Genomic DNA, 24827 nt, shown 5'->3' on the forward strand with positions numbered 1-24827 from the left:
TGAAACCCCTACTTTACCTACTGATTTGTGTATCTCTGTCATCTATGGACCTCTGTGTGTGTGTGTGTGTGTGTGTGTGTGTGTATACACCTTTGTCATCTATGGACCTCTGCAAGTGTGAGTGTGTGCACCTGTGTCATCAATGGACCTATGTGCATGTGTGTACCTCTGTCATCTTTGGACCTCTATGAATGTGTGAGTGTGTGTGCGCACATGCACCTTTGTCATCTGTGACCTGTGTGTATATGCGTGCAAGCATCTCTGTCATCTATGGACCTCGAACGTGTGTGTGTGTGCATGTGCACTTCTGTCATCTATGGACCTCTGTGAGTGCGGCGCACCTTTGTCATCTACGGACCTGTGTGTGTGTATGCACCTCTGTCATGTATGGACCACGGTGTGTGGTGTGTGTGTGTGTGTGTGCATACGCGTGCATACCTCTGTCATCTACGGGCCTCTGTGGTACCTCTGTGACCTACGAATCTAAGCAAGCTAATTATCTGCTCTGAGCCTCTGATTCCTCACCTCAGTAACTGAGGCTGAAGATATCTTCCCCTAACTCTAGGTGATAGAAAAGAATCACATACGGCAAGGATCTATCGCTCAATAAAGGCAAATTTTATTAATAAACAAAGCACTCTTCCCATTATGATGTCTGCCAGGTGGTTACTGTTACCCCTGTGTTCAGGGGGAAAGTCAAACACAGAAGTAAACATATTTGCCCAAGGTCACAGAGCTAACTGGGGGTGGAGACAGGAATCGAACCCTTGACAATCTCATGTTCTAAAGCACTTGTTCCCTTCCTGCACCAGGCTCCGTCTCAGTGGGGCTGTGCCATCTCCTCTCTCTATATCGTAGCCTCTGTCACTCCCTCTGTGTAGCAGGCACCCAGCAGAGGTGTTCCAGGTGACATCTCACTCGGTTGATCCACCCAACACTCCGAGAGGCAGGGAGCACCAGTTTTGTTTTTCAGGTAAAGAAACTGAAGCTTGCACATGGCCATTGCCTTTTTAATTTAATCTCCTTTTTTTGGTTTGTTTATGAAGATATTATTTACAAACAATAAAATTCACAAATTTTAAGTACACAGTTGACAAGATTTGGTCATCCTATATTGTGTAACCACCAGCACAATAAAGATAAGAGAACAGTTCCTTCACCCTAAGAAGCTTCCTTCGGTCCCTTTGTGTTCAATCCCCTCCTGGGTCATGGGCCTCAGGCAACCACTCCAGTTTTGCCTTTTTGACCATTTCACCTACATGGAACATCACCTTTTGTGTTTGACTTCTTTGACTTGGCATAAGTAGATTGCCTTTATAACACAGGTGGGAGCAGGGCTGGGTTTCGATAGCTGTGTAGAGTCTGGGGTCTTCAAAGCACTTTATTCCACTGTCCCAAGGCAGGAGCTTCCCTCCCCTCCTCCCCTCCCTGCCCCTCACCCCTCCCTCCATCATCCATCCATTCATCCATCCATCCATCCATCCTTCCATCATCATCCCCACCCCCGCCCCCAGCATTTATTAACACATGCTATATGTCACACTCTGTGCTGGAACCTGGGGGTACAATGATTAAAAAAAAAAAAAAAAAAAAGACCGTCTTTAACCCCAAGCAGCTTACCATTTAGTGAAGGACACAGAGAAATATATGAGTAGTTGTAATGTCATGGGGTGACTACAATGATGATTAAATACATGAACCACAGCAGCACACAGAGGGCTTAGTGAGCAACAGCCCTGAGTTTAGAGAAGGCTTCCTGGAGGATGTGACCTGGCTGTGGCTTCAGGTGAAGAGCAGAAAGAGCACCTGGGTGGAGGGATGGAGTGACCAAAGCCACAGTGGAGGGGATGCCGGAAGCAGGCACAGTGTGCAGGTGATTTACAAGGAGGGAGCCACCACCAGCAGGTCTGCTTCTGTGGTGCCAGGCAGGGATTATCTGAGGTTGAAGAGGCAGCTAGAACATGGAGACCCCAAAACCACCCCAGGAGTGTGGGCCTTAACCTGCAGCTCATAGCAAACTGCACACAGGTTTTGAACAGGAAAAAGATATGCTCAGATTTGCATTTTGAAAGAATCCCTCTGGCCTCCAGTGCCTTTTTGTCCTGTCTTAAGTGCAGCTTGGAGACGGTGAAGAAGAAAAACACACAGGTCAAAGAATCAGAGGGTGAAATGAACATTTTTTGAAGGTGACTGTCAGCCACTGTGCCAAGTACATTATTTACAGTATTTCATTTTGTTTCACTCATTTCTGTTCGAATCCCATCTCTACTCGGCTGGGACCATAAACAAACCACCTGGCTGTTCTGAGACTCAGTTTCCTCATCTGTAAAATGGGGACGATATTGACTCCTACTTCACAGGGTGTTTTTGAGGGTCCTTGAGCAAAGCGGTGAAAGGACGATGTGAGCCAAAAGATCCTGGCACTTGTAAGCTTATTTGTACTAACTTCTCCAGTGCTTATGTCTTTTTTTTTTTTTTTTTTTTGCTTTTTTAGGGTGGGAACTGCGGCCTATGGAGGTCCCAGACTAGGGGTCCAATCGGAGCTGTAGCTGCTGGCCTGCACCAGAGCCACAGCAACGCAGGATCCAAGCCATGTCTGCAACCTACACTACAGCTCACAGCAACGCAGGATCCTTAACCCATTGAGCGAGGCCAGGGACTGAACCCACGTCCTCATGGTTGCTAGTCAGGTTCATTAACCACTGAGTCATGATAAGAACTCCTCCAGTGCTTATGATCCGCATCATTCATGGGGTGTTTGTTGCGTCCCACTTGTGGTAACCTTAAGATGTCCACCTACTGGACCACGAGCTGCCTGTGGGCAGGGACCGCTGTACCCTTCTATTCTCTCTGCAGTGGCATATGCATGGTGCTGCACAGGGTGGGTGGTCTACAGACACCGGAAGTCCTTCTCACTTCCTCTTACCTTCATCAGTTCTTGGAGTTTGGGGTCGCTGCGTGAGTTGGGGTCCACCATGGTTCGCACTTCATTCTCCTCTTGAAAAAGAAAAGGCAGTCAGTGGAGTGGTGCCACACGAAGGCCTTAGGGTAACCCAGAGACCAAGAGAGACCATTACCCAGCATCGTGTCCTCAGGGTCCAGCTCGAAGGGGATGGGGCTGAGGGGCAGGTTGATGGCGTTCATGCCCTCCTCCTGAAGCTCTGACACTGCAAGAAGGAAGCACAGGGTCACACTGCAGCCCACAGACAACAGCCGAGTTCCACATGGAGGCAGACTGAGAAATACAACCCCCGAGGGTCACCTACAGCTGTTTCTCAGCCTGCAACTGGTTCCCGCTCTCCTTGCTCTAAGGACCAAACTGTCCCCTTCATGTCACTCACTTTCCTGGAGAAATCGAGCACAGAAATCTGTCGCCTCTCAGAAACGATCTCAGAATAAACAGAAGCGAGGCGGGCACTGATGCCTTTCTTAAGTCTTGGCCTCTGCCTCCTGCCTGTCACTCCTTTAAAGGCCTGTCATCTAGTGCTTGGTGGGCACCTGGCAATTCTTTGTTGACTGGGTGAACGAGGTCCCTGAGTTGAGGCCACATTTGTGTTGTAGAACTTTGCTAGTCTCAGTTCAACCTTCCTCTGTCTTCTCTCTTGATTGGGCTTCCCTGAGTATTTTTCTGATTATCCCCCCTCCTCCCCCATTCACCCCATCCCAGCTGCTGCCTGAGAACCTGCCAGTCCAGCCTCTTGCTGAGCTCTGGTCCTGTCCCTTCAACTCCAAGGCGTCACAGGCCCTGGGGCTGGGACCTCGTCTTTCCAGACCCATTTTCTCAGCTGAACACAAAGAGCTGGACAGAATCATCAGCAAGTTTATTTACAGTTTCCAAATCTTAGAAATCTATGATTCCACTGTGCGCAAGAAAAAGAACAAGAGATAATGACCACTGAAGGCTTCTAGCCTGCTCCTTCTATACACTGACCCCCGACAAGAAGCCCCAGGAAAAAAATCAAAAAATCAAAAAAATCAAAATTCCTAACACAAAACTAGCTGTGTGATGGCCCCTTGCTGAGCACTGACCTTGGGTCATTACCCCCTCTAAAAGCGGTGGTTCAAATCCCCTCACCCCTACTCACTTCCAGTTTGGATGATTACTTTGCACCAGTTAAGCACAGAATGACCATTTTCTCTGAAGGTATTTCATAACCAAAAGGTTCTTTAAGAACTGGTATGGCAGCTGCCATCAACCTTTATAAAAGCAATGTCCTGTCTCTCCATTGTATTTTTTTATTGACTCTGGCCTCACCCATTGCCAGCATATACTTGCAAGACATCTTAGGCAAAAGGCAGCCGCTTACAAAGAGTTCTTTCATATTAGCAAACTCACTGCCGGTTGCAGTTGGATAGGGAACAAGATTGCATAACAAAGGGAGTGAAACCCACTCTACCCGAAAGAGACACAACTCGCATTATGAAGCCAGTATTTAGTCTTGTTGCCGTGGGCCCTTGCCACTCATGTAGGGTATCAGACAGTCACCATCTTGAATCTCCAAATTCACAGACACCCACCTCTCTATAGAATTCTGCCCCTCCCCCCAAACCAAAAAATACAAGCGTCCCCTTCAAGGTTCAAATAAGTAGAGGACTGCCTTTGCTTTCCAGTGAAGTACAACTACTGCCTTAGAATTTTACAATTTCTTCTAGCACTCCTCCCAGGGCTAGCAGTTTGCTTTCTTCTCCAGGCTGTTTCTCACAAAGAAGCAAGACTTCTGCTCCTTAACAAATACTGCTATGCAAATGATGGACAGTGGAAATAAAGTCACGTTTCAGTGTGGGTGTGAGACTGGGTTTATTGGCCAGTGAAGAAACTAGTCCCTGCCTAGAATCTTCTCCATCTACACTGACCACCCCACTCCCACCCCTACCAAGTCTGCCCGTCCAATACAGGAGCCATTAACCACATGAGGCTACTGGAATTTAAAAGAATTAAGAATTCCAGGAGTTCCCATGGTGGCTCAGTGGTTAACGACTCCGACTAGGAACCATGAGGTTGTGGGTTTGATCCCTGGCCTTGCTCAGTGGGTTAAGGGTCCGGCGTTGCTGTGAGCTGTGGTGTAGGTCGCAGACTCAGCTCAGATCCCATGTTGCTGTGGCTCTGGTGTAGGCCGGTGGCTACAGCTCCGATTCCACCCCTAGCCTGGGAAACTCCATATGCTGCGGGAGCGGCCCAGGAAATGGCAAAAAGACAAAAAAAAAAAAAAAAAAAGAATTAAGAATTCCATTTCTTAGTTGCACCCATCACATTGCAAGTGCTCAGGGGCCCACATGGGCAAGTGATATCACACTGGATAGTGCAGATGTAAATTTCCACCATTGCAGGAAGTTTGGTTGGAGGGGGGTGTCGGAGGTGATGCCACTTATCCAAATGCTGATGATGTTCATGTTCAGCTCTCCAGCCCAGGACTGACCCTGACCTTCAGGCTCATTCAATGTCTCCTCTTAGGTCTACTAGTGGGAATCTCAAACTTACACTTAAAACACAGCTTGTGACTTTCAGTACTCTTCTCCCAACACTAAATCAAGACCTGTTCACCCCCTATTCTTATTCACCACTTACACAATGGTTCAAGCCAAAATCTGGGAGTTCCCGTCGTGGCGCAGTGGTTAACGAATCTGGCTAGGAACCATGAGGTTGCAGGTTCAATCCCTGCCCTTGCTCAGTGGGTTAAGGATCTGGCGTTGCCGTGAGCTGTGGTGTAGGTTGCAGACGCAGCTCGGATGCAGCGTTGCTGTGGCTCTGGCGTAGGCCAGTGGCCACAGCTCCAATTCGACCCCTAGCCTGGGAACCTCCATATGCCACGGGAGTGGCCCAAAGAAATAGCAAAAAAAAAAAAAAAAAAAAAAAAAGACAAGCCAAAATCTGAGGAATTACCCATCATGTCTTTGCCCTTGCCATTTATACTGGCAAGTTTTGTGGGCTCTGCCTCCAAAGGAGAACCCTTTTCCAACCACATCTCACCATCTCTACCACCTGATTCAGGCCACTGTTATCTTTCACTTAAATAACAGGAACCACCTTCTAACTAGTCCACCGCTTTCTGATGCATTTTCCCCATTGTGATATATTTCCAGAGCACAATCAAGAAGATCTATAACAAAGTAAATAGGATCATACATTCTCCGGCTTTAAGCTCCTGTGGCTGCCCATTATATTCCAAATAAACCCCAACCACTTACTAAGACCTACAAGACCCTCTGACTAGCACCCTGGCTGCTTCCTTCTCATGTTTATTTTCTTCATAGCACTCATTATAACCTGAAATAATTATGATTTCTATGTTTGCTATCTATCCCCCTTCAATAGAATGTAAACTATGGGAAGCTGGGCATTCTTTCTCTTTTGTTCACTATTATAGCGTCAAAGAGAAGCCAACCATCTAGATTCAAAGTCAGGCTCTACCACTTACTAGGTATATGACCTTGGGTAAGTTCATCAACCTCTTATGCCTCAGTTTCCCTATCTGCAAAATCGGGTGATAATAAAATTGCCCACCTCTCAGGGTTGTTGAGAAGATTAACAAATGAGTTAATATAATATAAAGCACTTAGAAGAGTGCCTTTGTACCTAGTAAGAGCTATGCAATTACATACTATTATTACTTAAAATGGTAAGCACTCAAGAACCACTTATTTGAATAAATGAAAAGGCTGTTAAGACCACCCTTCCACTGCACAGATTATAAATTGAAGCATAATTTACTGAAGCTGTGTATAGAACACAAAAAAGGGTTTCAGCCTGTCCTTAGGGGGAGAAATTATATTTTGGCCTGACCCTCTATGTGCATGTGTGTGCATAACTATGCACACTTCTTTTCCTTTTTTTTTTTTTTTTTTTTTTTGCTTTTTAGGGCCACACTCACAACATATGGAAGGGTCAAATCGAAGCTGCAGCTGCCGGCCCTTGCCGCAGCCACAGCAACACAGGATGCGAGCCTCATCTGCAACCTACACCACAGCTCATGGCAATGCCAGATCCTTAACCTACTGAGCAAGGCCAAGGATCGAACCCTCATCCTCATGGATCCTAGTTGGGTTCATTAACTGCTGAGTCACGAAGGGAACTCCAAGTACGCACATTTCTAGGGCAGCATTTCCAGTTTACATTTTGTAAGGAGAAAAGAACTGCCTCTGTCCCAAGGCTGTTGTACAGCCAGAGCCAATTTGTGAATATAGAGATATCGACACCTCTAACGTGTGCGACGAGAAATGCAGTATTTGCAGCCAAGACTCATAAAGGTGGGTCTGAACAGGATCGCTTTTTCTGGGTAGATTATTGTTGAAAATGTTTTCAGATGAAAAAATCCCCCGTCAGAAACACTCCCCTCTGCCCTGCCTCTTTAATTCACTCACAGAGACAAAACAAACCCAAGAAGAAAGGCTGAGATATGTTTGCAATTGGAAATGTTGTTTTTTTTTTTTTTTTCAGGAAATGATTTGCTACAGGAACATCATTCCCATCCCATTAACTGCTGACTTGGAGCCAACTGTTTGTAAAAGTGAATATGCAAACTGCCCAGTTCAGGCCTGGCCCCCGCCCCATGGGGCTGCATTAGTGGCCTCATTCCCAAAACAGCCTGCATGCTTTGGCGGTTTCATTTCTATTAAACCAAAGCAGGAGCTGACGGAAGCCCCTCACCATCCCTGTGCTCTGCAAGAGAAAGAGCTGCAATTGAATTTTCTCGGCACAGAATATGAATATGATGTTTATCCCCTGAACCTCCTCTCACAATCTAAAACTAGGTCTGAATGTGCAGCCCTTGGTGTCTCGCAGCGCCATTAGTCATAACTTAATAAACAGATTAAATGCCCAGCTGAAGGTCGGGCCTGGGAGCGCAAGCGATTGGCGATTGCCCGCAACTCTTGACTGCACCCACCATAAGAAAGGGGCTTGGCTTTTCTGGGAAATGCAGTTGGACTCTGGGTCCAGCTGCACAGCAGGAAACAGGATGAGCTTTGGAGTCTGAAAGAGCTGGATTTGAATCCTACTTCTATTTTTATCAGCTGTGGGATCCTCTGTTAGTGACTTCACCTCCCTGAAATTCAATATAAGACAATTCTCTATAAAACAAGGGTGTAGGTGACACTATTGCTTTCCTGTCCAATACTGATTTTATTTATCTTTACTCTGCTGAAGGAACCCTCATTTTGGTGCAGTATACACCCCTCCTATGCCTGTTGGTGAGATTTTGATTGGTTTAAGGTAATCGTGATAATCTTAATTCCTTTAGCAGAAATTGGCTCAAGCATTGTCATGTAATCCAATTCTGGTCAAAGAGCAGAGGAAATTCCTAGAAGCTTCTAGAAAAGTTCTCCATTTTAAAGAAGGCCCAAGGGAGGGAAGGTATCTTTCTCTTTATAACCATTATTACAGCAGGATGTTATGCCCAGATATGATGCAACCATTTTAGAGCCATGAGGTAAGTTAACCCTAAGAAGAAGATACTATGCCAAATTTGGCAGGGAAGAAAGATTCAAAAAAGGGAGTTCTTTTTGATACTGCTAAGCCACCATCCTTAGATTCATCCAAGCTTTGTGCATCTTGTTAAAAGTGATATAAGTTCTTTTATTTTTTAAGCCAGTTGATTTTTGGGGCTTGGAGCCTGAACTCCCAAACTAGTACATGGGACACCAGGATTATAAAGTTGATGGATGAGGGAGCTCCCATTGTGACTTAGTGGCAACAAACCCGATCGGTATCCATGAGGACGCAGGTTCAATCCCTAGACTCCCTGCTCCGTGGGTTAAAAGATCCGGTGATGCTGTGAGGTATGGGGTAAGTCACAGAAGCATCTTGGATCTCACATCGTTGTGGCTGTGGTGTAGGCTGGTGGCTACAGCTCTAATTCAACCCCACTAGCCTGGGAATTTCCATATGCCACGGGTGTGGCCCTGAAAAAAAAAAAAAAAGATTGATGGATGAATACAGTAAGTCTGCAATGAATAATAATTTTCCTGTCTCCCCTCCCCATGAGAAACAGGAGAGCTGCTGGCATCTCTTACACTCCAGAATACATACACAGGGGCTCAAAAAACACCAGGGAGAAAACAAGTATGATGAGAAGAATGGAGAGAGGTTTCTAAGAGCACAAAAGTGTCCATTTATGCCAGGCCAGTAATTTCATTCATTCAACCAAGAAACATTACTGGGCACGTCCTCTGAAGCAGAGCCTGCGTCAGCATTGGGTTTGAGGATCTGATGTGAGTCTGCCTCAATCTGTTCTCAGGTCGTGGGAGGGCAGGCACATAAAAATACAATGGGCAGTACACTGCACTCAGGGGTGAGAGACGTGTAACCACAGGGCTGTGGGAGTTCACAGAGAAAAAAGATAACTTTGGATGGCTGAGACTGGGAAGGATTCCCAGAAAGGGGACATTTGAGTTGGACTTCGAAAAACTTACATTTTCATCCAATGCAGGTGCCCCACAAAAAGCACACCTTGTATATAAGCAGTAAAATGTGGGCAATCAGGGCAGGTGTTGAGGGAGTGGTAATAATGTCTGAGCACCGGGAATATTAGGGTGCACACAGGAGAAGTGGGGGGAGGAACAAGGCGCAAATTCACCTGTTCCCCAGCACGCCCTGGACCATACTCCCTGTATCTACAGATGAAAAAACCCCAACAGGATGCAAAAGGAAGGCAAGGGAATAAGGAGGATATTTTTTTTCTTCAGTGCACCTGGCCCCAGTGAGATAATTAAGTTGCTCTAGATCCTTATCAGGACTCCAATGATGAAATTCTGGTCCTCTCAAAAGCTACTAGAGCTCCTTTAATTTCTAAATGGCTTATGGAACCCCCCCCCATAAGTTCTTGCAGCTAGAGACAACTACATTGTCTGGTCAGCAAATCCCCACAACTTTTCTCTATGTGAAAAATCGCCCTGAAAGAACATCTACCAAAAAGCTATAGATAATACCCTTAAGGGTGAGAAAATGGATGCTTTTTTTGCCTTAAGACTGGGAACAAGCAAGGATGTCTCATCTCACCATACCTCTTCAAAAGCCACACTGAAAATTCTAGCTAGTACAATAATCCAGGAGAAGGAAATAAAAGGTACACAAATTAGGAAGGAAGAAATAAAACCATCTTTGTAGATAACATGGTTGACTCTATAGAAAAATCCATAAGAACTGACCAAAGTAAAATGAAACAGAACAAAACACCCAAACTCTTAGAACAAACCAGCAATTAAAGCAAGGCGGCAGGATAGAAGGTTAATATACAAAAGTCGCTGTTTCCCTATACCCCAGCAATAAAAGATTAAAATTAGACATCAAGAAATACAATATCCTTTACAGTAGCACCCCAAAAGGTAATACTAAGATATAAATTTGACAGAATGTGTAGAGAGTCAATATACAGAAAATTACAAAACTCTGATGAAAGAAATTAAAGATCTAGATAAATGGGGAGATATTCAATGACCATGGGTTGCAAGACATAGTATTAAGACGTCAATTCTTTCCTACTTCACTTTTAGATTCATGCAATCCCAGTTAAAATCACAGCAAGCTATTTTGTGGATACTGACAAACTGATTCTAAAGTTTACACAGAAAGGCAAAGACCAGAGTAACCAACAATGTTTTTTGGGGGTGGGGGGTTGCTACTTTAGGGCCTCACCCATGGCATATGGAGGTTCCCAGACTAGGGATTGAATCAGAGCCATAGCTGCCAGCCTACATCACAGCCACAGCAATGCGGGACCCCAGCCGTGTCTGTGACCTATAGCACAGCTCACGGCAACACTGGATCCTTAACCCACTGAGTGAGGCCAGGGATCGAACCTGTATCCTCATGGATCCTAGTTGGGTTCGCTAACCACTGAGCCATGAAGGGAACTCCACCAACAATGCTGAAGAAGAACAAAGTTCAAAGACTGACACTACCAGATGTCAAGACTTAGCCTAAAAGTACAGCAATCAAGATAGCATAATACTAGCACAGTACAGACACACAGACCAATAGAACAGAATAGAAAACCCAGAAAAAAACCCACACAAAAGTGGTCAACTGATTTTTGACAAAGGAGCAAAGGCAAGTCTTCACAGAAAGGATAGTTTTACCAACAAATAGCACTAGAACAATTGGGTGTCCATTTGCAAAAAAGTAATCTAGATGCAGACCAGGCACTTTTCATTTTCTTAACAATATTTTTCAGAGTAGAAGTTTTAATGAAATCCAACTTATCAATTTTTCTTTCATGGATTGTCCTTTTGGTGTTGTATGTAAACTCATTGCCAAACCCCTAAAATCACATAGGGTTTTTTTTTTTTTCCTAGAAATTTTATATATTATGCTTTACACTTAGGTACATGATCATTTTGGGTTAAATTGTGTGCAAAGGTCATTACGAACAAGGAAAGTCTGAGAAGATGTACCAGCCAAGAGGAATCTAAGAAGATGTGATGGCTAAATGTGATATGGTTACCCTGCATAGGGTCTTGGAACAGAAAAAAGACATTGGGTAAAAACTGAAGAAATCTGAATAAACTATGGACTTTAGTTAATAATAATATATCAGCACTGGTTCAGGAATTATAACAAAGTACCACACTAGTGTAAGATGTTAATCAAAGGGGAAACTGGGTATACGCATATGGAACCTCTTTGTACTATCTCTGCATTTTTTCCTGTAAATCTAAAAGTTTACTACATAGTCTATGTAAAAAAAAAAATCAACACAAATTTGCTATTTTTCCAACCAAATATAGTGTTCACTGGGGGGAAATCCATGATTTTAAGACACACTTTTTTTTCCCTTCACCAAGGAGACAGTGGTAATTTATCTAACTTTGCTGAGCCCTATAGAAGCATCTGTATAGGAGGCAAAGCACAAAGACCATTTCAAAGCCCTATAGGGCAAGCTATGTTCATCCCTAAGTAAGAATTCATTTCCAAGAAGCAACTGTATGGTTTTTGGTTTGTTTTCAGGACCAATATGAGAAGACAGAGCCTCCTCATAACTTAAGGATGCCGGGCAAGGTCATTTCTGCTTTCCCAAGGAGCCTGTCCCACTAGGATAACCATCACTGAATGAACAGTGGTGTCTTTAAGGCTTTCTCTGGAACTCCTTTGGAAGTGGTATCTATCTATCCATTTTTTCCTATTGGGGCCTTTATAACGTGGACTTTTATATTTTCTTTTTATTGTTACACTAATTAATTACCACATACTGGTGGCTTGAGACAACACAGATGTATTCTCATGCTGCTGTAGGTTAGAAGGCCAACATAGATCTCACTGGGCTAAAAATCAAGGCATTGGCAGGGCGTGTTCCTTTCTGGAGACTCCAAGGGAGAATCCATTTTCTTGCCTTTTCCAGTTTCAGAGGCCACCTGCATTCCTTGGCTTGTGGCCCCTTCCTCTATCTTCAAAGCCAGCAATGTGGGGGAGGGGGGTGGATTAAATCCTTTTCATGTCATATTACTTTGACTTCTTCTGCCTTCCTCTTCCACTTTTAAGTACCCTATGGTTACAATGGATAAGCCAGGACAATCTCCCAATTTTAGAGTTGGCTGATGAGCAGCCAAAATTTCACTTGCAATCTTAATTTCCCTTTGCCATATAAAGTAACATAGTCATAGATTTCAGGAATGGAGATATAGACAATTTAGGGGGCTGTTATTCTGCCTATAACAGTTGCCTTGGTTAGGGAGGACAGGCTCTGTTCTCAATACTCACCCTTGCCTCCAACATGTGGGTTTACTTTTCTTCTCTGTGAGATTGTCAAAAGGAAATGCAAAATCTCACCCCCCTCCATCCCAGCCCTTAAACCAGAGGAATTTTATTACTTTTAACTAAAAGCTTACTTATTTCAGCAGCCATAATATAAGGCATCAGATAGACATGGGAGCCAGCTCGTAGTGGCCCCAGCAGGCTGTCAGGTCTCCCCACACTCCTCTCTACTTGACATAGCTGTTTAGTCACCAAGGTCTGACATCTGGGCCTTGGAGCACAGCCAGAAAAGGGGACTTAGAGGCTGGTGTTGTGATGGGAGCTGACAGGGGATCTATAGTTCCGAGTCTTAAGGTCTCCACCAGTGTCTTTTTTTGGTCAGTTTTATGGTCTCTGCAGAATTGGAAGGCTGCCAAACAAATGGCCCCTGGACTTTAATTCACTGTTCAGTCAAGCATGTGATTCAGCTGCCCTCCAATCGAAAGTAAGCACGGAGAGAAAGCGACGTACCACTGACTAGCTCTGGGCAGTCAAAACCATCTGAACTGAACGCCCAAGTAAGCCATGGGCATTTTAAACATAGCACAGGCATAAAGGGTCCATCATCAAATACATCACTGTTCTTTGTTCTTTGCTATGCCATGCTCCTTTATCTCTTTAGAACATGACCAGAATCACTGTCTTGCTTTTGAAGTTCTGTTCCGACTTAAGAAGGTGATGTGGGTGTGCCATCCTGGGAGTTTATAATGGAAAACGCCAAACCATTGCGCACACGTGTGCATCTCTGTGCACCCTGAGCACTGAAACGGCCTTGGGGAGACCACAGACATGGATCTGGTACACTGGCTAATTACATGTGAAGTGTGGGTACAAAGAGTGACCCAGAACAGCCAGGGTGGAACTGGCACTGCTTATCACTTGCATTCATAAGCATGTATGGGCATCTCTGGTGCCAGGGGCTGGGCCAGGAGCTGTGAATACAATGATAAATGAGCACTTCCCTTCTGGAAGTCACTAGATCCCCAAAGGGCAGCTACCTGTGGTGGCCGTCAGAGACCAGAACAGTGCCAGACAGGCACTAGCACTCACTTGATATATGTTCAGAAGATGCTTTAGTTAGGGGAGGGGAAAGATGTGCACACAAACTGCAATGTAATATGATAAGGTCCTCCATGCAGTTCTGAACCAAGTCCTGGGAGCAGAGCAACCTTCCAAGGTGGAGGGAGCAACAGCAGAGTGCATGGAAGATGCAGAGGCCACAGGAAGGCCAGCGGGGCCAAGCACATGGTGTTTGCACCTCACTTACTTTTATCTTTGCTTATCCCCCAGATGAAAAGTCTAGTTTCTTCATTTCATTCTCTGTGGCTCTTTGACCCTCATGTCTATAACCTTCTTATTTTTTCATCCTGAATAAGCCAATCATTTATTTTTGCAGTGCCTCTGTGCTGCTTAGAAAGTGCCACGGTCAAGAACTAGTCCTCTGGAATTCCCAAGTGGTGGCTTCTGTTGAAACAAGGACTCTGGGTAGGGGTGTGGCTGGTGAGTGAACACAGCATCACTGTCTTTTGTTTGGGTCCATTCACTGATGGGCTAATTCTGGATTTGTCTGCAGGTAAGTCAGGGGTTTATCCTAAAGGACCACTGTTTGTGGAAACTCTTGAATGGACAATGATGCCAGTGAGAGAATACACAGTTACATGGCACTTCCTTTGAACCAGGAAAGTAGAGGTGGCACCTTAAAAAAAATATATATATATATATATTTATATTATAATATATATATATTAACCCAGAGTTCCTGTTGTGGCTCACGGAAATGAACATGACTAGCATCCATGAGGACACAAGTTCAATCCCTGGCCTTACTCGGTAGGTTAAGAATCCAGTGTTGCCATGAGCTGTGGTGTAGGTCTTAGACGCTGCTTGGATCCAGTGTTGCTGTGGCTGTGGTGTAGGCCAGCAGCTACAGCTCTGATTAACCCCTAGCCTGGGAACCTCATATGCCGCAGCTGCGCCCCTAAAAAAACTATATATATATATACACATACACACACACATATATATACCCATTTAGTCTCCCCAATGAGTAGGTATCATTATTATCCCCATTTTACAGATGAGGATGATAAGGCTCAGAGAGGTTATGTAACTTGAGCAAGGCCACACAGTTAGAAAGTAGAACCAGATTTGATCCCAGGCCAGAGTTCACATCCTTAATGATCTACTGTTATGTTGTCCCAGATTTATGTAACAGCTTTTTTTTTTTAATTATGTAAATTCCTAAAACATAATCACTTCTGCATCCTTATATAAATTAAAAGAAGGCTTCCTGGGGAATAAGTTTGTGTACACTGCATCCTACGGGTTGTCTGGTCACTCGATGGAGGCTCAGCCTAAAAGAGAAGTGACACCTGAGCAATATTTTTGCTTGTTTTAAATAACAGGTTGACATTTCTGGTTAGAGAAGAAAAACATGCTCATTTAAGAGAACTTTGAAAATATTAAAAAACTAAGAGAAAATAATCCTAGTGCTTAGAGGTAACATGCTATATTTTCTTACAAGCTTTTCTGTGTTTTACACACATACACACAGGAGATGGGATTAAGATGGTGGAATAGAAGGATTGGAGCTCAACTTCTCTCCTAAAAATAACAAAATTCACCACTAAGGCTGAGCAATCTTCACTCAAATGGACCGGAAACCTTAAAAAAGATATCCTACTCCAGAAGACAAATAGGAGGCCACATCAAGAGGTAGGAGGGGCGATTTTGCAATATAAACAACCCCATACCTCCTGGGTGGGAAGCCCCACAGACTGGAAACTAACTGGTTCACAGAGACTCACCTACAGGAGTAAGAGTTCTGAGCCCCACATCAAACTCTCACGTGTGGGGATCTGGCACTGGGAGAAAGAGCCCCTGGAGCATCTGGCATTCAAGGCCAGTGGGGCTTGTGCGCAGGAGCTCCATGGGACTGGGGGAACAGAGACCCCATTCTTAAAAGGCACACACAGACTTTCACGTGCACTGGGTCCCAGGGCACAAAGTCTCCATAGGAATCTAGGTCAAACCTGACTGCATTTCTTGGAGGACATCCTGGGAAAACAGGGGTGAATGTGGCTTGTTGTGAGGGAAGGACACTGGAAGCAAAGCCCTGGGAATATTCAGCAGTTTGCCTTTCTCTGGAGGTGGCCATTTTGGGAAAATCTGGCCCCACCCATCAGTCAGGAGCTGAGAAGCCCCAGGGCAAACAACAATCCAGGTGGGATCACAGCCCTGCCTCTCAGTAAACAGGCTACCTAAAGATCCCTCAGGCACACAGCTGCCTCTGATCCCATTCAGAGACTAAGCCCCACCACCAGAGGGATTAGAATCAGCTCCACTACCAGTGGGCAGGCATCAGTCCCTCCCATCAGGAAGCCTACAGCAGCCCCCATACTGACTTCAGCCACAAGGGGGGCAGACACCAGAAGCACGAGAGGCTATGACCCTATTATCTGTAAAAAGGTAACCACATCAAAAACCTATAAAAATGAAAAGACAGAGAACTATAACTCAGATGAGGGAGAAAGGAAAAACCCCAGAAAATCAGCTAAGTGATGAGGAGATTCTCAGCCTCCAGGAAAAAGACTATAGATTGTTGATGCTGAAGATGATGCAAGACATTGGAAATAAATTGGAGGCAAAGATGGATAACTTACAGGAAACACTGACCAAAGAGATACAAGATATAAAACTTAAACAAGAACATATGCAAAATACAATAACTGAAATAAAAATTTCACTAGAAGCAGCTAACAGCAGAATGCAGGAGGCAGAAGAACAAATAAGCGAGGTGGGGGACAGATTAGTAGAAATTACGAATGCGGAACAGAAAAGAGAAAAAAGATTGAAAACAAATGAAGAGAGTCTCAGAGAACTCTGGGACAACGTGAAATGCAACAACATCCGTATTACAGGGGTGCCAGAAGGAGAGAGAGAGAGGAGACAGAAAAAATATTCCAAGAGATAATAGCCAAAAACTTACCTAACGTGGGAAAGGAACCACCCACTCAAATCCAGGAAGCACAATGAGTACCATATAAAATAAACCCAAGGAAGAACACCCCGAGACACATGTTAATCAAACTGACCAAAATTAAAGACAAAGAGAAAATCTTGAAAGCAGCTAGGGAAAAGAAACAAAAAACATACAAGGGAACCCCAATAAGGTTATCAGCAGATTTTACAGCAGAAACTCTGCAGGCCAGAAGGGAGTGGCATGATGTACTTGACGTGATGAAAGGAAAAAACCTCCAACCAAGATTACTCTACCCAGCAAGGCTCTCATTCAGATTTGAAGGAGAAATAAAAAGCTTCACAGATAAGCAAAAGCTGAGAGAATTCAGCAACACTAAAGCAGCCTTACAACAAATAGTAAAGGAACTTCTCTAGGCAGAAAAGAAAAGACAACAACAGGAAACAAAAATACCACGAATGACAAAGCTCACCAGTAAAGGTATATACACAGTGAAGATATGAATTCATCCACGCACAATTATGCCACCAAAATCAGAAATCATGAGAAGAGGTGGGTACAAATGCAGGACACTGGAGATGAACTTGGAATTAAGAGAACAACAACTTAAAACAATCTCATATACATATAGACTCATATCAAAACTTCAGAATAACTACACACACACACACACACACACACACACACACACACACACACGGTACATACTGGGTAGTTCTATGGCCTGCCTTTATATCAGATAATCTCATTATATTTCCTCATGCCATCAAAAACATCCCTTTAACTGGCTTTCTCAATCTCTGTTGAGGGTACACATCTTACTTAACCATCCCCTATTGGACATTTGGACATTTAGGTGATTTCCAGCACTGGAGGGAGGCAGCTGGGTCTGGAAGGCTGAGTCATTCGCCAGCTGGGGAGGGGGAGGGGTGCTCAGGCAGCGGGACCCGAAAGTGCAGAAGGTGGGGCCTCTGGGGAACCAGATGACAGCCCTATGTGAGGGTCAGGTCACAGGCTGTCCTCTCTCGCATGGATGGGGAAGCTAAAGTTCAGAAAGTTTAGGAGACTTTCCTGAAAAGTTCCCTAGAAGATGACTCCCCCATTTAGCCATCTCCTTTCCCAGTGTCTTAGTCTGGAGTCATTTGAAAGCGGGAAGAAATCCCAGGGAAAGGAGTGAGGGGCAAGGAGAGTGATGCAGAGACATAGGAAGAGCCAGTGAAGGAGGTACATGTTCCAGCCCGTTGACCTCAAACCCAGGTGGGCTGTGGGACTGCAGACAGTGTCCCCAGGAGACTCTCTCATTACTGAGCTGACCCCAGGTTCTACCTCTCTGCACATCCAGGCCATGCCAGGTGTGACCAAGGAGGCATCAGAAGCTAGAGGAGACAGAAAGGGGGAGGTATCAGGTTAAGGTAGGGACCCTATGTATACCCCAAACCTTCTACTGAGCTGGGCTGAAACAAGAGGTGGCTGGGGGATCGGGGGTGGCAGTGTGCAGTGCAAAAGCCTCTGCTGTGCTCACCCTGCAATTCAGGGGCCAGGATCCACCACCCCCTCCTTCCCTCAAGAGCCAACTCCCAGGAGAAAGGATGCAAGAGGATACATTTTCAGCAATGTATCTGCGAGGGGAACATACCCTTGTTCTTCAAGGAAGAAGCAAACCAGATTGAATGGGCTGCAGAATCCCATTCTTCTTACTCTCAATGGCCAGTGCCATTCAAAAGAAACATTTCTTAGTTTCGACTGTGATGTGCCCATGATGGAGCTTCTGGTCTGAGCGGGATGCAGCTCAGGTCTCCCTGAGAGGATGCTGCATACGGCTGCTGGGCAGGCGGCTTCCATCAGAGCATGAGGGCATCCGAAGAAAGTTCTAGGAGGCAGGGGAAGGGAGGTACTTGCACTGAGCTCCCGCACAGGCTACCTGTGCCAAAGCTTCCCACACACTATTCATCCTCCACACCTGCTTCCGGAGAAGAGATGCCTTTTTCTGGGGATGGAGCTGAAGTTCTGGACCTCATTCATCATCACACCATCATGATCACGGAGTTGGGAAAGCCTATGACTCCCTGGTCTGGTGAAATGGAGTCTGTAAAGGGGCTCATTCCCTTCTTCCCAGTCCTTAAATACTGACTGAGCACCTGCTGTATGCCACGAGCTATTCTAGTAAAGAAGGAACTCTTGCCCTAGAAGCTGGAAGTCACATATACCCAGAATCTCAGTGGTTTGAGGTCTGACACAGGCATGGCTCTGGATGACAAGAGAAACTAGGCTAGGCTCGGGATGTGGAGAGGAACTGGGAGGCAGGGGGATTTCACAGAGAAGGTGGTTCTGGACACTTCCATGGATGGATCTCTGCTCTTTTCTCCATTTCACTCAATGCCATTTGTAATTATCCATCTCTGAATGTATCTGAGGACGCTGGTCTCCTTCATTTTTTTTCAGAGCGCCAAGGGCCCAAGCCTTCCCCCTGCTGCACTGCCAGCACCTGCCACAGCATGCATGCATAATGCATATTTTCTGAACAACAGTACATTCACATGTCCCCCCACCCCACCTCCCAGGGAAGGTCCCCCTGCCAGCAGAGTCCCACAGCCACGTGAATAGCTCTACCTTCCACATCCGAACGGACAGTAATCTTGGGTGGGTCTGAGCTTTAAGAAGAGTAGGCTAAGGAACGGAGGCAGCAAAGGAGGGAGCAGAGAGGGCCAACGTGGGCTGGCTCTGTGCGCAGGGGTCTGAGACATTTAGGCGGAAGCATTCTGGTTTATCATCGAGGCCTCCTCTGCACTGTGACCAAATCCTGTCCCAGAGCAGATACCTGTGACCATCACCCTGAAAGCGGCAAAATGCTGCTGGTCACCATGCATCACAAGTGCTAACACAGCTCCCTGTTTTTTTCCTAAACCTACAATCCATGTTGACAGCAATCTGTACAGAGAACCTATTAAAAGAAATTGTAGTAAATCAGAGATGCTTTAACTATCTGTCTGGTGTCCTGATTGCATGCCTGACACTTCCACTGTAGCTTCCTCTTGTACCAATGTCCATGTGATTCAATCCCATGGATAATTATTGAGGCTTGATGATGCGTTGGAAGCCTCATGCCAGTTGCATCTTCCAGGCCCAGAACATAATTTAACTTACAGACAAAAATAAACATGCGCAACAGAAGCAGAGAGTGACAGAGGCCATAAGAAACCACAAAGATTATGTCAAAGCAGATAACATTTACCCCTCTGAGCAAGCATGGGATAACTGGGACCACACTCTTGGTTCATTTGTTTAAATATGCCTTCAACAGGAGTTCCCACTGTGGGAACTGTTCCCAGCGGTGAACAAACCCGACTAGTATCCAGGAGGACGCGGGTTCGATCCCTGGCCTCACTCAGTGGGTTAAAGTTCGGGCGTTGCTGTGAACTGTGGTTTAGGTCTCAGATGCAGCTCGGATCCCATGTGGCTATGGCTGTGATGTAGGCTGGAAGCTGTCGCTCTGATTAGACCCCTAGCCTTGGAACCTCCATATGCTGTGGGTTTGGCCCTAAAAAGACAAAAAAACACAAAAAAAAACAAAAAGTGCCCAGCATCTTTCCTGGGCCAGGCACTGTGCTGGGTCTTGGGATCAAAGGGTCAATAAGATCCAGCCCCAGAGGGAGCTAAAGCAAGGCAGAAATGGGGGGGGGGGCACTTCGAAAAGGAGATGCTTCCTTTGCTTCTTAAAGGGGAAGTAGGACTTCAGGTGAAGGGGGAGCAGGATGTGTGAAAGAGCTGGAAGCATGGGACAGGCACATGTTCAGGAAAGCTGCTGGCAAGTAATGAGCCTGTGAGGTGTTAGTGGGTTAAGCCAAGAGCCAGAACATACAAAGTGTGGATTTACTCCAGAAGCAATGGGGAATAATTGCATGATAAGGAAAGCAGAGTTTGGTAAGTTTGCAGGAGGGCTAGGGCACAGTTCCTTAGTGGATGCATCCAAGCAGAAGTCCTCCCAGGAGGTACTGCCATGATAAGACTGCCATGATAAAGGCATAGGCTCTGCAGACAGGTAGATTTTGGATTAATCCCAGCTTTGCCTCTTACTTCACTTTTCTTCCCCTCTGAAATAGGAATCATAAGACTTAGATCCCAGGTTTGTAATGAAATTTCGGTGACATAACACACTAGAAATGCCCAGCGTAGTAGGACATGCCTTAGGGAGCCTTCAGGAACTGTTAGCCCACCCTCCACACCTTTCCCCAGGGTGTACCCAGCAATGCCACTGAGCCCTGGAGAAAGAGGGATGGCTCAGAGGTGATCTCATCCAACAAGAACGGCTTTGGCAAGCCAACAGAGCTTAAGAACAAAGTTGGAGAAGACTATAAGAAATTACGATCTATCCCCTTGTCGTGGGTTGATAAAAGAAAGGATCGTGAAAGAGGGTGTAGAAAGAGGCCCAGAAGATGCAGAAGGACATTTTAGATCAAGTGGCATGGTGAAAGTACCCAGGAAGGTTGGAGAAGGAATATTTTCCAGGTGTTACAGAGCCTGGAAGGTGCCTGGAGGCACCGAGAAGGCTGGATGGTGACGGCAGTTGGGGGTTGTGGTTTTAATGGCTGGCGGTGCTGCTGATAGTGGTGACTGTGCTTTAGATGGATTTTCAGAGGTGGAAAAATATGGAGCTCAACATCCACAGCACCTGGATTGTGGCCTTTAAATTATAATGCCATTTCCCATAAAAACAATCAGGGCTCCTTGGAGAAATGGCCAATTCTAGCTCTGAGGCGGAAAATAGATGAGCCTGGAACATCAATTGCTAGAAACCAGTAAACTATGCATTTCTACTAGATTAGTGTCATGTCCAAGAGCCTTCTCTTGGCCAATGACAGAAAAATTTGAGCATAAATAAAGATAGTAACTGCAATGGGTAAAATGCATCAAAGTATAGTTAAATCCATGAGTTAATAATGATACTAGAAAAACAAAATTCAACATCTCTCTAGTCACCTCTGGAGGATGTTAGGAAACCCGTTCATTCTGAAAACTATAGATAAAGGGAAAATATGTTTACTCTATCTTTCTAAATCAAACTGTATCTGCACTGATCAAATACTTAATGAGGCAACATTTCTCTTTATAAAGCATTTCATTTAATAAATGATGATAGAATAAATGAATTAGAACATAACCATTTGGAAAACCTTAATGAATTTATGTTTCTAGGCAGTGATCACCAATGGCTCCTGAGAGAGGAGGGACAACCAGATGCAATGCAACTCCCTTCCCTTACCTCCTACGAGACACTCCACCCTCAGGTCTAGATCTACCTCCTAATTTTCTCTTTCTTTCTTTCTGGCCACAGCCATAGCATATGAGGTTCCCAGGCTAGGGATCAAATGGGAGCTGTAGCCACTGGCCTACGCCACAGCCACAGCAATGCCAGATCCAAGACCGTCTGCAACCTACACCACAGCTCACGGCAACGTGAGATCCTTAATCCACTGAGCGAGGTCAGGGATCAAACCTGTGTCCTCAGGGATACAAGTCGGGTTCGTTAACCACTGAGCCACAAGGGGAACTCCACTACCTTCCAATTTTCAAGAAATGCAGGAGACCAAGAAGCATGTTAACCGACACCATCAAGATAAAACTGGCAAATTCTAGACTATGGGAACTCTATCAGTTTCTCCAGTAAATAGATTCCAAGGAATAAAAGAAATCTGGGATAATATCCTTCAATTGCAATGCATGTGCCTTGCAAAAATACTAAGTAAATAAAACTACATTATGTGACTGACAAGCTGAAGATGTTAAGGAATTATTAAATGTTTATCTACTGGTAATATAATAATTGTGAGTTAAAAAAAAATCCAGGAGTTCCCATTGTGGGTCTCAGGTTAAGAACCAGACATAGTGTCCATGAGGATGCAAGTTCCATCCCCGGCCTCACTCAGTGGGATAAGGATCTGGTGTTGCCATGAGCTGTGGTGTAGATCATAGACACAGCTCAGATCTGGCATTGCTGTGGCTGTGGCATAGGGAGGCAGCTGCAGCTCCAATTCCATCCCTAGCCTGGGAACCTCCATATGCCACAGATGAGGCCCTAAAAAAGCCAAAAAAAGCCAAAAAAAAAAAAAAAAGACAACAGCTCAATGATGGATTTCCCCTTGTGGCTCTGCTGTAATGAACCTAACATCCATGAGAATGCACGTGGGCTCCTTGGCCTCCCTCAGTGGATTAAGGATCCGGTGTTGCCATGAGCTGTGGTGTAGGTCACAGATGTGGCTTCGATCCCACGTTGCTGTGGCTGTGGTGTAGGCCTGCAGCTGTAGCTCCAATTTGACTTCTAGCCTGGGAACTTCCATATGCCGCTGGTGTAGCCCTAAAAAAGAAAAAAAAAATCCTTATCTTTAAGAGCTATGCCTGAAACATATATATTGAAATGATATCTCTGGGATTCAGTTCCAGCAGGGGCTGAGGGTCAAATGGGAGGCATACATGAAACAAACCGGTCATGGATTAATCTTTGCTGAAGTGGTGGCGGGTTTACTGGGGGGTGTACTACACTCTTCTTTTTACTTTTGTATATGTTAGAAGTTTTCTGTAGTAAGGATTTCTTGTTTTTTTTTCCCATGGTCCTTAAGAACTAGATTCTGTGTGAGGGAAGCAGAAGGAAACCATAGGCTTGTTTTGTAAAGTGAGGAGGCAGATCAGGGCCAGCAACTAAGAAAGTCAATCTGGAAACAAAAATTGCAACCAATGCCAAGCATAGATTAACATTCTTTTTTTTTTTTTTTTTTTTTTTGTCTTTTGTCTTTTGAGGGCCACACCTGCAGCATACAGAGGTTTCCAGGCTAGGGGTCGAATCGGAGCTACAGCTGCCAGCCTACACCACAGCAACTCAGGATCCAAGGCACATCTGTGATCTACAGCACAGCTCATGGCAACAATGGATCCTTAACCCACTGAGCGAGGCCAAGGATCGAACCCGCATCTTCATGGAGACCGGTCGAGTTCGTTAACCACTGAGCCCTGACGGGAACTCCAATATTCTTAACGTATAACAACTTCGGTATAGAAATCCATAATAACCGTTTACCCGAGCCCCTAGGGAAATTTAATTAAATTCACTGACAACTTATATAAAGAAAAATAATGTATAAATAATGTAAATAGTGGAGAAAATATTCATCTCCATTGGTCTCTACAATGTAAGTGAAACAAGCACAAAATGCCTCTGAGCATCAGCCTAGAACCTCCTCTCTCTGCATCTTCTTCCCTCCCTCCACCCACTGCCTGAAAACATCGCAGGGAAACACCAGCTCTGGAGGATCCCAGGGTCTGCTGTAACTTCAGGACCTCTCAGTCTCCTTCTTTCCCCCCAGATTTGCTGGCTGGGACCTTCAACACAAATGATTTCCCAGAGGGTGCAAATGAATGACTTTGGGGTCAATCAACTCATCATTCAGCTGTCAGTCTGTGATCAAAGCCCTGTGGGCCCCAGGGAAAAGCCAAGTGCCCCTACGCATCTTCAGGAGAACCAAGGAGACCCATTCACCATGGCTATCCATCAGACTCCCATGTGACTGAAAGCTGCTCAGGGCTACCCTTTTTACTCCTCTATTAGTTGTGGTCTTTTCAGAACCTGGATTGAAGGGCCCAAACTGATGTACTCTTTAACCTATCAAAAATCTATGGCATGGTGGGGGTGGGGGCATAAACCCAAACGTGAATTTTCAAGCCATGTTTAATCGAGAGGAAACCAAATGGAAAGTCTTGCCAAGAACTTGCATCTACATCACTCAGACCCATTTCAGTTCTTGTCTTCAGTATCTACTTATTGCAAATTATTTGGGGGAATTGCAAAGGCCCCCTAGGCATTACTGACTATGAACTCTTCAAGTAAGATATTTGTCCTGTTTATAATTACTGTCACTAATGAGAATTACAACACCCTCTCTGCTCCAGCTGTGGAGCAGAGCTGGCTTTTAAGTCTGAAGAAAAGCATTTAGCAGGCTAATAGCTCACAGAGGCCAAAAGCTTCTCCCAACACTTTCAGAATACATGCTTAGATTTATCATTAGGTAGGAGTAGAGGACAGCAAGCAGTAAAAACAGGTAGGTCTTTTCTTTCAAAAGCCCTTGTTCCTTTACG

General features: G+C 45.1%; 1 protein-coding gene across 1 annotated transcript in view; it reads right to left on the reverse strand.

Annotated features, from left to right (window-relative positions):
- The window catches only part of PARVA (parvin alpha), a 189022-nt gene that overhangs the window by 67989 nt on the left and 96206 nt on the right, over nt 1-24827 (reverse strand). The window contains 2 exon segments of the mRNA XM_021083311.1: nt 2927-2997; nt 3078-3167. Of these exon segments, the coding sequence (XP_020938970.1) occupies nt 2927-2997; nt 3078-3167 (161 nt within the window).

The sequence above is a fragment of the Sus scrofa genome, chromosome 2 (assembly GCF_000003025.6).
Source record: "Sus scrofa isolate TJ Tabasco breed Duroc chromosome 2, Sscrofa11.1, whole genome shotgun sequence".
NCBI classification, from domain to species: domain Eukaryota; kingdom Metazoa; phylum Chordata; class Mammalia; order Artiodactyla; family Suidae; genus Sus; species Sus scrofa.